This window comes from Euprymna scolopes, chromosome 23 (assembly GCF_053919585.1).
Source record: "Euprymna scolopes isolate OS-2025 chromosome 23, ASM5391958v1, whole genome shotgun sequence".
In the NCBI taxonomy this organism is placed as follows: Eukaryota; Metazoa; Mollusca; class Cephalopoda; order Sepiida; family Sepiolidae; genus Euprymna; species Euprymna scolopes.
Genome location: NC_136504.1, coordinates 60,645,081 through 60,658,492, shown reverse-complemented (window position 1 = coordinate 60,658,492; position 13,412 = coordinate 60,645,081). Strand labels below are relative to the sequence as shown.

The window sequence follows — 13,412 nt, the reverse complement described above, 5'->3', positions numbered from 1 at the left end:
ATCTTACATATATGATCAAAAAATATTAGAAAGACATTGTTCTTCTATTGTATGAACTTGAAATCAGCATTTTAATTTCAGTATTAAATTGAGAAATGGGTCAATTTTATAACTATACTTAGGTAATATTGCAGATCTAAAAGCAAGACTAGGTTTAAAAGCTCTGCAAATTCATACTAAATGTGTCTACATTAATCTGTAACACAACAAATAAGGAGATTGATTAAAAATCTTTTCTAAGTCAGTCTTCCGAAGGTTGACTGTTCAATTCTTACTTAATAACTAAAAAGAATATTTTTTTTGACCATAGTTACTATTTATCAAGACCCGGAGACAACTCAAGCATAAGGGTTAAAATTAATTAACACTTCTACCTGGTCATGACTGATGGAATGAGAACAATCTACCCTGTTAACTAAATAAATGGTTTCATATAAATTTATAAAATTAAAAAAAAAATGTACATGAAGAAAGTATGAGGTTACTTTAGCAAAACTGTTGTGAAAATAACCAAGATGAGAATATCCGTTAAAATATTACCAAATACAAACTACCAATCGTCATTTAAAAAAAATTCCAAAACGTTATATTTAACAGAAAAAAAAAGCAAAATATGTAACAACTTGACAGACTGACTGACTGACAAACTATGCCTCTCATAAAAGTTCGAAGATGGGGCTACAAAATGTTTTTCATGTTTGTAAGAAACAGCTTTCAATACTGTAGTGCATTTGTGATTAAGAAAATATCTGGTTTCCATTTGTCTGTTTGAGTGAAGCTAATAAATTTTTATGCAACAAAGACAGATTATTATCTGTCTTATATATATATATATACTCGCAGGCCGCCCGGTATTATTATATTATATTGGACCCAATATATAGTAATCATTTAAAAAGTTCCAAAAAATAAATGATTTGTGCGCTACCACTGAGAATCGAAACCAAAACGATTTACTTTTTCCTTTGATGTTAATGTCTGAGCTATAAAGACTTGTTTGCTGCAAAGCTAAAAATTAAAACTTGAATGAATAGCTATTACGTTATGCATTCATATTCATAATGTCGTCATTCAGCCTTCACCCGGCAAATTTTCTTTTCTTAATTTTCACACTTTTGTACCGATTTTCTCCGGCTAAAACCCAAATATAAAGTTTTGCATGGGTTCGAATACCCTATATATGAAGTTTCATGTCTGTAAATCAAATACTAACAGAGGAGTTTGGTAGGAATTTTTTTTTAAACAACTATATATACGCATACATAAATATATATAGAAAGAGGTTTGTGCTACTATAAACTTTTTACGCAAATATTACACAAGTATAAATCATGTAGAGAATCTGCATGAATATAATTACACGTAATAGTTAATTAAAGATGATCATCCCATAAGAAAACTCCCCAAAAACTAATAGGGAATTAATTAAAATAAATTTTTAAAAGAATATGCAAATTTGCTAGATCTTTTGTAGATGAATGCAATTCCACGACTCATATATAAAAAAGTTGTATTTTTTCTATCTTAGCCAATGAAATAAAATTAAACAAATGACTTTTTATAAAGTTTTATGTTTACCAAATTATTTTATTATTGATTTAAAAAAAAAAAAAAACGAAAACACACACACACACACACACACACACACACACACACACACACACACACACACACACACATGATATGATTTGGGAATCTTAGGTAAGACGAGCCCCCAGTGTGCTTGTGGTGAATGAAAACTTTAGTGAGGATCAAGCATAGACTAGCAAAGGTATAGTGACAAGGATGATCATAGACCCCCCCCCCAATTTTTGAATGGCCTTGTGCCTGATTTCTTGTTTATTACTGTTTCATTGTAAACTTTTCAGAGGAAATAAAAAATATATAACTCCAAGTGTAGTATCTGTTCTGATGCTCCACTTAAGTGAAGTTAATTAGTCCTTGGTCAATGTAGGGGAAACCCTTCATACTGAGACAATTACTATTTATTTGGATACTGCCTTTCTTTTGCCCTTGTTTTAGGAGAGCTGGCCCCCCACCAATAAAAACGACCTTGTGTCACATTTGCTTTCGTGGGGAAGCAAATAAATATCTAAATAAATAGAAAAAAGGGATTTTAATATGAATATCAATATATCAATGCACAAAAAACAAAAAAAACAAACAAAAAACAAATTTATAGGAGTGTGTATATATATATATATATATATATATATATATATATATATATATATATATATATATATATATATATAAATCAATTGTTTATGTGCTATAGAAATAGATGTTAACAGTTAAACATCCAAATAAGTTTCAATAAGGGTTAAATTTTTCACAGAATCTAAAAACACCACTAAAATTTTCCTTTGATTTCATCTAGACCAGGGGTTTCCAAAGTTTTTCAAACCACAGGCAAAAAAATGAAGAAACAAAAACAAAAAATAACCACAATGTATTTTATACTCTTCTGCTCATTAGCTTTACTTTTTACTGAAACTGTTTTTTCAAAAATCTTATTCTTTTTAATCATTTTCTGAACAAAAAGAAAAAGCAACATACTATTTTCAAACATTTCTATTTTAGAAAATTTTCCTGAATATTTTAAAATTTTCTATAAGAGCTCCACAAGTTGGATTTAGTGGGATGGACTTCATCATTGGAGACCCTCTAATCTAAAGTGATTGGGGTAAATTATTGGTTAGGTCCATAACTGAAGGAACAAAATTCATTAAAAAACAAGTGAAGCATACATGGTCCTCCATGAGTGCACAGTGAACGAGGCATAAAAAAATAACTAAGTTCAGCATTTGCCTCCATCCCCATTTAGCCCCAAAAGTTCCCAGGGGAGTCAAATCCTGGTGAAAATGGACAAATGGTGAAGTTTTAGGCCTTAACATATGTAAATTTGAGTTTTGCACCATGCAAAAAAAGAAATGACCTAGTCCCCCCCCCCATTTAGCCCAATAGTTCCCAATGCCTTAACATATTTAAATTTGAGTTCAGCACCATGCAAAACTGCTAAATACACATACACAGAAAATTTTGGACAAATTTGGTAAAATAGTCCCAAAAATGGAGTGTTTTTATTAACCCAAAAAGAGCTCCTGGGGCACACTCAAGAGTTATTGGGAAGCATAGACAAACAAAATTATATATAAATCAGTTAGTAATAAGCACAAAAGTGTCAATTTTAGCCATTTTAACCTGAAAGGCACCCCTAGGGGGGCAACCGGAGTTTTCCTGGAAAATCTGTTCTGTTACTTTTTTTACTCATATCATGTTTAATATTTGTGCAAAATTCCAAGACGTAGTTATTGAGAAAAGTACGGACAGACGAATGGACAAGGATGAATTTACAGGTCCACCTTCCTTTTGTCAGGGGACCAAAAAAAAAAAAAAAAGAAAGATTTAAAAACAAAAATTACAGTAAACGACCAAGTTCTCTCCAATTCTCTCTCCTCTGATCTTGAGCACGTAGTACAATGGGGAAAGGAGTGGCTGGTTACTTTTAATGCATCTAAAACCAAGCTTCTCTCTTTACATCATCAACATTCTAATCCACATTTGTCATCAATTGAAATGAATGGCTCTCGTCTTCAGGAGGCCTCAAGTTTTGACAAGCTTCTGGGCTTGACCATTACTCCTGATCTTAAATGGAACACGTATATCAAATCTGTTGCCAAGGCCGCTGGAAAAATGGTGGGATCTTTCTATCGATCCAGTAGATATCTCACTGCTGATGCTATTCTCTACCTATATAAGAGCCAGGTACGTCCAAGGATGGAATACTGTTGCCACATCTGGGCAGGAGCTGCTAGAAAGGACTTGTCCTGCCTTGATAGAGTTCAAAATAGACTTCGTAGCCTCGTAGGAGATGTCCTTTTCTCCTCCTTGCAACCTCTATCTCACAGAAGAGATGTTGCGAGTTTGTCTCTGATGTATCGTTATTTTCATGGAAAGTGTTCAACTGAGCTTCAATCTTTGGTCCCCCCTCGCCAAACTTTCACAAGAAACACTCGTCTAGCTGTAAACACTATCAATAATTTCCCCCACTCTTTATCTGTGCCTAAACCTAAACGTAGATTCCATGAACAAAGCTTCTTTCTTAGAACTGCACGCCTGTGGAATTGTCTTCCGTTTTCCTGCTTTCCGGCTGACTACAATATGGTTGTGTTCAAGTCTAAAGTAAATAAGTTCTTGATGAGCCGTTCCATATAAGTTATTAAATTTACCAAATTTTCATTACTAATGATTACTATATTGACCAATTTCTACTGTACACTCTTTAACCCTTATCCTTGAGTGGCCTCTGGGCCTTGATAATGTGGTGATGCCTTTGTAAAAAAAAAAAAAAAAAAAAAAAAAAAAAAAAAAAAAAGAATATCTCAAATGAAGAATGCATTAAAAATGATTAAACATTAAAATTATTTTTATTTGTATTTTAAAAGTTTAATTAAATAAAAATAAAATTATTCAGTATTTGTTAAATTCATTTGCCGTTTTACAAGTGTAGAATTTTTTAAATTTCCAATGAAGACGTTTGATGCATTCACTTCTTGTTTTTGGATTTTTAAAAAAATAAGATTTAGAACATGTTCATTTATTAATCTATTTTCGTATTCCTTGAGATGATAATAACAAACTGACTGTTATTGTTGAAATTAGTCAGATAACTAGCAGGATTTTTTTCTCTCCAGATTTTTGTTTTCACACGTGTATGCATGATTTTATATTCTAAAGTAACTCATCATTATGACAGTTAAATGCTAACTCTTTTTTTTTCAGTTATACCTAACATGCAATATTGTCAATAAGAAACCGATTCTTACTGTATTCTCCACCCAAGTTCCTGTGCAATGATAGGCATGGTGTTGGTATTCAGCAATGATAGGCCCAGGGTACCCATTTTATGAGAATTATATTTTGGCCACATAAAAAAAATCAACCATGTATGTAGCTTTGCCCACATGGAGATACAACTAAATAGGAACTCATCAATCAATAAGCATATATAACAATAAAGAACTTCAGCTAAAAAAGGTAACAGAAACTTAAATGAAAGACTACTTTTAATTTTATACTTGCTCCTTGAATGATGTTGGTACAGTACCTGGGGATGTCAATTTCCATCTTTATCTAGCTTCTACCGCTTCATAGCTATGGTGAAGGAAAATATTTGCTAATTTTATGCAACTTAGTAGTTGCATGAGAGAGTAAGTAACTATATTGGCAAAAAAACATTAGAAATTATAACAAAAGTAAAAAATTTAACCATTTAAAGCAAAACAAGTGCAGAATCTCATTCAATTAATAAACATATTTATAAAAATTAAATTCAATATTTCGATTAATGACAGAATCTACATCAGCAAAATAGTGTTTTTTTTTCCTTTTTAAGTATAAATAGTTAATTTTAATGCTTTATTACCGTTTATGTCTATTTCTAGCAGATTATAGAAAAAAGGGTAACTTAGTTTGAAAAAAATATTTATGTAATGATTTTATATTATTATATCATTAAATTTATAAAACATGTATCCAGTTAAAACAAAATCTTATGAACTGGCATGAGATTCACACTTGGGTATTGACATCATAAAAATTACTGCTATTTATTGTCAACATGTTTCTACTAGTATACAAATAAACTCTAGAAATACCATAATTTTTAAATATTAATATATAAATTGATTGGTTGGTTTACGGGGCATATCAGTCCTTTTGTTAAGGTGGCTGTGGTGAAATGGATAAGGTCACAAACTGACGACCTTCGTGTGCCAAATTCGAATCCTGTCAGTTCTGTAGCACTGCGTCCACTTAAGTAGCTGAAAGAATCTGGGAAACCAATACTAACATTAAAATTAAGCCAGTCAAAAAATGTGTACCATGTGTACAATTTTACTTTTTTAAACCCTTTTCTAGGTTATTTAATGCTAATTGTCTTGTGATACACTGTCACTGACAAAATCTGAGACTTGATACACTTTTTAAACCAACTCCTACAAAAAACTGCTTGCTTGTCAGTGGCATGCAAAGATCCAACTCTTTTTCTCAAAGACTCCAGTTACAGGAAGATATCTTGAATATGATTGGATGTCATCCCTCCCCATTTAGACCTCTACCTCCAGTTCTGCATGTCACTCTTACCCATAATTTAACTTTCTACGAGATATAACTGTAATCTTTTCCTGATTACTCTGTTATGAAACTAATGCTTAGATGTATGCAAATTATGATTCATCTGAAAATAACTTGGTCTTATCAAGAATTGGACTCTAAACTTTTAAGAGACAAATTCCTCTTTTTTTATTCTGCATTAATTTATAAAAAACAAAACCAAAAATAAAGCAGCCTCTGTTAAAATAGTATATGTCCGTCAAGACATATTTACAAAATAGTGACATATATCTTCGAAAATACTGAATCTGGAATTTAGCTCATTGTTCAAACAAGTTTGTATTTTGTAGTATCTAAACAGTGTTTCTATTTATATTTTTACTGAACAGTTTATGCGCCCACCAGATGCAAATATTTCTACTTTAAATTGTTACTTATATATATATATATATTGTGTGTGTATGTGAAGAGCTGTGAGACTATTACTGTGGATAACTATATATATATATAGATATATTGTTTTTAAAATATAGTTATCCACTGACACATGTTTCGTCATCTATAACTCATCAGAGTGGCTGAATCTAACAAGATTTGAAATCGGGGACCCTATGGTAAGAAGCGTAAACCTCTACCACTAGACTATCTTGCATGACTGTTGAATATAATTTTCCCTTTGACAAATTGGGTACCCCTAAATGGGGAGCGGCATATGTATTGTTTTTAAAATATAGTTTTTCACTGACATGTGTTTCATCGTCTACGACTGAGTGGCTGAATCTATATATATGTATATATTTTTGGATTTTGATTTTTGGATTTTACCGTTATTGGATATTTTACCCTTGACCAGACTATCCATTCACGTGAAATCACCTTTTTCTTCACCATATTCCCTCTCCTTCACTATTTGTTACCAAGTAAGATCTATGACTTACTTGTAGTTTCATCAAATACTTTTGCAAGCAAAATTCGATCCTGCATTTTTCTAAATCCTATCCTCTGATGAGAAGAAAAGTATTTCTTCAACACTCCGGGGATTAAGGACTATCCACTTATTTTGTGCTTCCTTTTTAAAATTAAATATGTTTTTAACTCTTTTTCAAAGTGTTTTTTAACATGTTTTATTAACTACTTGTTCTTTTATATATATATATATATATATATATATATATATATATATATATATGCTCTTTGTTAATATTGAATTTATGGAACTGATATAAATGTTATAAATTTATTTTGATTTACTCTACAGTACTTCATACTCTCTATCTATCTAGATATATTACTAAAATATACATATAATGTCTTAGGCTGTATGGCAAGAAAGAGGCACGTTTTTCACTCATTAACTTATGAATGATGGCAAAATAGGACACGTTGATATATATATACAAAAATACAGATTGGTCTTTATTATAGAGTAAAAGATTATTATTCTTCAATAGAAGTTTGGAAATCAATTTCTTAAGGCTGTGGAATGCATGCCTTCATGTAAAACTGATATCAAACCAAATATAATTTCTTACAGAAAATGCTTTATCTACGTTGAAATTATTTTCAAATAGTCATCATCTTTAAAAAAAAAAATGGGATATAACTCTGTATTCATCTATACAAAGTTACTTCCCTTTCATTGGAAGAACAAAATATTTGAAAAACAAAATGTTATAGTTTAAAAAAAAAATAAAATTAAATAAATTGTAAAAATATGCTACCAGGCAATGCTAGGTAATACAACTAGTTTAAACTATTGATTTGTGATTGGAATAATCTGATAATGAATCCTTCTCATCCATTATTCACTGATGTAGTGCTTAATAAATTCTATTTATTGTGAATTCCCTTTATTTCACAGGTGCAAGACTGGACTTCAAAACTACGAAAAGAAGGATATGGTTTAGATCGGCAAATTCGAGGTATGAATTATTCAGATTTATTTCATGTTTATTTATCTTATACTTTTTTAACTACAACTTGGTATGATAAATTTATGTCTAGTTTTAAATTGAAGACAATTCAAAAATAGAATTATAACCTTGCTTTAGGTTATTTTTATTTTTGAAACAATTTTAAATATTCATGAGAAGTAGTGTAAAATTAGATGCTGACGTCACAGTGTTTGATGTTAACACATAAACAAGACGCTTCAGAGGACACTGTTACATGCTACATTTGGTTTAACTATATGAGATGGTCATTTCTGTCTTAAATTATTTAATCCTTGATTTATAAATTATTTGGTATTTTATATAGTGGTGTACCGATTAGCAAATTGGCCGATTACCGATTAATCATCATTTGATAATCGGCCAATTAATAGGTTTTCTAATGCCAATTTACCAGTAAATTTTGTAGTCATACTAATGATAATAATGTTGTGATACTAATATTAATTTAATTATATTGTAAACAAAGACAAGTTAACTCCCTTCACTGTACTTCACTGCAAAATAATTTTCAATATACAAATATTCAATATACAAAAATACAACAAAATTCAATTGTCTCTTGATTAAATTAGCAGCATTTCATGGACTACAGACATTTGGACAGCAGTGCAGACAGTAAGAAGCTCCTTCCTTTCTTTACTGGTCATTTGACCAACCTGCTTTACCCCTTTTGAATAACTTCGGGCAACTTCTGCACAGTCGTGAAACTTGTCTCATCCAAATTGAAAATTTGTCGTCCTTTGACATTTAGACTCTTGTATTTCTTCTTGTTTATTAAATTGTTAGGTGAAAGTACAGACTAGTTAAAAAAAAAACTCTCTCTCTTTAAAAATGGGTTTCCAAAAAGTTTGCTGCAGGGTGGGAAAAGGTGGCCACAAAATTTACCTTTTTTATATTTCTTAGTGTTGAGGTGATGGATTATATCAAACTGAAAATTCTTTCATAATATGGAACAAATTTTATTCATGTAAGTATGTAAAAAAAAAAATGTTGAGAACAAAATTCCAAACATACCATGTATGGGGAGAGTTGACCAAAGTATTGGGAGAGTTGATCACATTAAAAACAGTCATCCTTTTCTAGCTCTCAATAACAAAATACAACAAAATGAGCCTATTTACTAGTCATCATTTCTGCATTATAATGACACCTGATAATATTCTGAAATATGCCCTGGGTTCAGCAATATAGTGGTCTTCATATGATCAGTACTACACATGAATGATGAAATATAAACACACACACACACTAGTTAGAATCTGTGTCCCAGATGTGTTTTAATTAGCAAATTATTAGCAAGTTTTCCGAATCTTTAAAGAAAAGTGTTCTTGGTGCATTCTGCTGTTCCAGAGAGTTTGGTTTGAGTCAGCTTGGCTTTCATGATGCTAAGTGGCACTTTATCAATGTCTTCAACCTGAGGCTTGATGAACTTTCCTTGGACTTTTCCACTCCTTCTTAGAAAATCAATCTCTATTCTTCCTTCTGTGTCCATGTCCTTAATGACTTCACCAATGTACAAAGCTGCTGACTTTTTACCTTCATACTGACACAGCACAAAATCTCCAGAGCTCATACTGTCTACGCTGCACCAAATCACTTTTTGATCATCTATGCTACTTTCACTTCCGTAGTCATTGGACTTGCCATCAACCAAAGTGTCAATGTCCATATGATTATTGTCATCCTCCTCGATAAGTACAGTTTGGTTAGGTGGCTTGGGCGTCACTTTCCTTTTTTTTGTTTTGGCTTTTCATCACTTTGACTAAAACTTTTCAGTCTGTTTCTCAAGATATTCTGGCAAAGTAGCAATCATACACTTGCCTCTCTTCTGACCTCTTTTACTGTTTGTCCTTGGTGGAGCTTTGGGAAATCCTCTGAACTGAGCTGGAGAAGCAAAAGAGGGTGGCGTCGCTTCTTTGAAATGGGTTACAGGTTTTTCCAGTTGGTGTAGTTTGGATAGATGTTGGTGCTGCTCCTGACAAAGTGGTGCTGACTCCAAATCTGGAAGGTTGTGAAGAATGAGATGCTTGATCTGCTGTGGGTAGAGGATGGTGGGAGGAGAAAGAGAGATTTTCTGCAGGAACAGGGCGATTGGTCACATTGAATGGAGCAAAGAAATAGTCAGGAAAGATGTGCCTGTCCAGGGGTCAGATGCCAGATGCTTTGAAGCCGATGGTGATGTTTGTTGGGGTTGCCCCTAGAGTCCAAGCATAGTTGACCAGCTCAGCAATGTATTAGATGTTGATGGTCTTTCCAGGATTGCTTACCATCCATGAAGTGACCCTGTCATTGAAGAAAGATTTCACTGTCTCATAGACAGTGCGATCCAGAGGCTGCATTTTGTTGCTGGTATGAGAGAGAGCAAGGGTGATGATGTGCACATGGTTTTCTTTTGCATATGTCAATGCTTGACAGGTGACATTGATGATTATCCAACACCAAGACGACAGGGTTTTTCTCAGAAGGCTGCACATGTTTTACAAAATACTCAATTACCGACAAAAACTTCTCTGATGTCATTTACTCATTGTCTGTGACAAAGCCTTAGCTTCCCTTGGGAGTATTGTTCATTATATGTTGCTGAAACTTCTTTCTGAGGAATATAAACATTGGTGGCAAAGTAAGACCTGTTGCTGACATTATCCCATAGTTTTTTTTTATTAGTTGAATGATGAAATGCACAAGAGTTTTAAATTATAAGGCTGCTGCCGATACCTATTATTATTATTATTATTATTATTATTATTATTACTCTTTCAGATTTCACATTGAGGAATTGTATAGTAAATTGCGACCATGTGTAAACTGAAACTAATATATTCTTTATCATCAAACCATGATATCAAGGGATAGCATCAAAATGTTCCTCATTTTGGACTCATTTTGCTATCATTACAGATATATTATTTTTATGGTTTAAATACTGCATACTTTAGTTAGATAAATAACTAATTAAGTATCAGACATAAGTAATTTAAATACTAAAAAATTAATTAAATATTAACAATCATCAACCATTATGGCAACCAGTTTCTGCTGGAAGTATTTTATGTCAATCTCCAGAATAATACAGTTCTCTGCAAGTTATGTCAAGCCACGATATCAAGGGATCGCAAATCAGCAAAACTTTTACCAACAACTAATATGTTAAACCATCTTAGAAATGTTCATCCAGAAGAAGCTAAAGTTGCAGATAAGAAACGGAAAACACAATGAATGTTCAGAGACAGACATTCCAGGAACAAGTGGTAGTAACTATGAGCCTCTAGCAAAACACCAAACTACTCTAGAATCAATATTGGTCAAGAATAAAATTTGGGATATTAATCACTACAGGTCACCAGAGATTCATTATCTGATAGGAGAAATAATTGCTGTTGATATAAACCATATTCTGTAACATCTAACATTGGATTTAAAAGGCTTATTGCGAAACTTTATTCAAATTACAGTAGTCCATTAAAAAAGTAATTCACTGAAAAAATAATTCCAAATATATTTAGAAAAGTAAAAAGAAAAATTCTATCATCTTTTGTTGAAATTAGCAACATTTCTTTGACTACAGACATTTGGACAGCTGCTACAAATAATGCTCCCTTTTTAAGTTTTACAGGTCATCGGCTTTCAAATGATGTTGAACAATGCAGTGCTGTGCTTAGAGTTGTTCCATTCCCTGGTGCACACACATGTGCAATAATAAGTGAAAAATTGCACAATGTTCTGGATGAGTATAAAATCTTCAAAGTTTTTTTTGGGATTCAGGAACAAATATGATTGCTGGTGTCAGGGAATGTGATTTAGAACCACTATCATGCTTCATACATACATTGTAACTCTCAATAAATAACTCATTATTTTCCCAATAGGTTGTTAAGCCAATCATTACAACTCACAGAAATATAGTCTCTCATTTTAAACGATCTCCATTAGCAATTAGCAAATTAACTGAAATATAGGATCAGCTTAATTTTAAAAAACATAAACTCATTTTGTAACCCCTACAGTGCAGCTCAGGTGCATAGGCTCGTGGTTGAGATGCACCTGTAGCCGATACCTGTGGTGTCACCCGTGGTTTCATCTAGTGATCGAATTCGTCTTCGGTCGCTCTCCGGTTCCGCTTTCAAATCAGCTTCCAAACATCACCTGGGCTGTTGGAGATATATATTGCGTTCACAACTGCGTTTCCAATTAAAGAAAAGAAAGTCAAAACTTAATTGGTTTTTCTTAACATAGAATTGATTATTGTCTTCGACTTTACAAATAATAGTTACACACTGGCCTAGTCATGCAACTTAGGGGGCTGGCAGTTTTCTTTCCTTTACCAAGTTCTCCATTCTTCATCTACCATCAGTCCATGGGAAGGGATCAACTGCCAGAGCGAAAAAAAGATACCAATTAGCCAAGTGTCTTGTTTTTATCAAATCAGTAATTCCTTTTTCCACCTTTTTGGAGTTATTCTTTCTTTTTTCCTTTCCTCTCCCTCTCTTATCCTATTAATTTGTACTTCCTTTCCCTTTTCTTCTTTTGAATTTCCTCCCTCTCTCTGTTTCCCTAATTTCTACTCCTCCTATTGGCTATATCAATTTTAACCCTCATTGCACTGAGGTGTTAACTTATCAAATTAGGAGTTATTACTCACCCCAGGTCGAACAGTGACTGGTGGTGACCCCTCACCCCCGATTCCCACCCCAAGCTGTAATTTAGTTTAGAACCTATCTGCATAATATATTGGGGTGTTAACTTATTTGTAAGCGGTTGAAACGATAAGTAACATGCTTGAAGCTTACGTAATCATTGGAAAATATAAGTAATTAAAATCGTCCACAATAATAGTAAATGTAAAAAATAGTAAGAAAAAGATAAAAAAAAACGCCCCTCTCCCCCCAAAAAGCAAGCTAAAACAAAACAAAAAAATAGCATCGCATAAGGGTTGAAAAGCCACTCCAAAATTGAAAAATAAATAATGTACCCGTGAATGTTTTTTTTTTTTTTTTTTTTTTTTTTCTTTTTTCAGGGCTTTTGTGGGGATGGGGGGGAAGTAGCATGTAGGCACTTTGTGCATAGATAAGTGTAAGGTAACCAGTATTTAATTTTCTTTGTTATTTTTTTAGCATGATAGCCTCACGTAGAGAGTGATGCCATATTGGAAAATTTCATGCCTGATTTGAATGGTCATAATTTGGTGGGTAGTTGAGTTATCAAACTCGTTTTGGTATTCTTTATAATTTTGCAAAGATCTATATTCCCAAATCATAAGTTTTTAGAATGTAAGTAAAATTTTGGTCTGAGATACCTTGTAAGAGCTTTATTTAAAATAGTATTTTTATTGAAAAACTAGCA

General features: G+C 32.4%; 1 protein-coding gene across 1 annotated transcript in view; it reads left to right on the top strand.

Moving 5' to 3' along the window:
- The window catches only part of LOC145245944 (charged multivesicular body protein 3-like), a 60,984-nt gene that overhangs the window by 24,535 nt on the left and 23,037 nt on the right, over positions 1-13,412 (top strand). Inside the window, exon 2 of the mRNA XM_080107706.1 lies at positions 7,979-8,039. Coding sequence (XP_079963832.1) covers positions 7,979-8,039 — 61 coding nt within the window. The remainder of the gene's footprint in view (positions 1-7,978; positions 8,040-13,412) is intronic.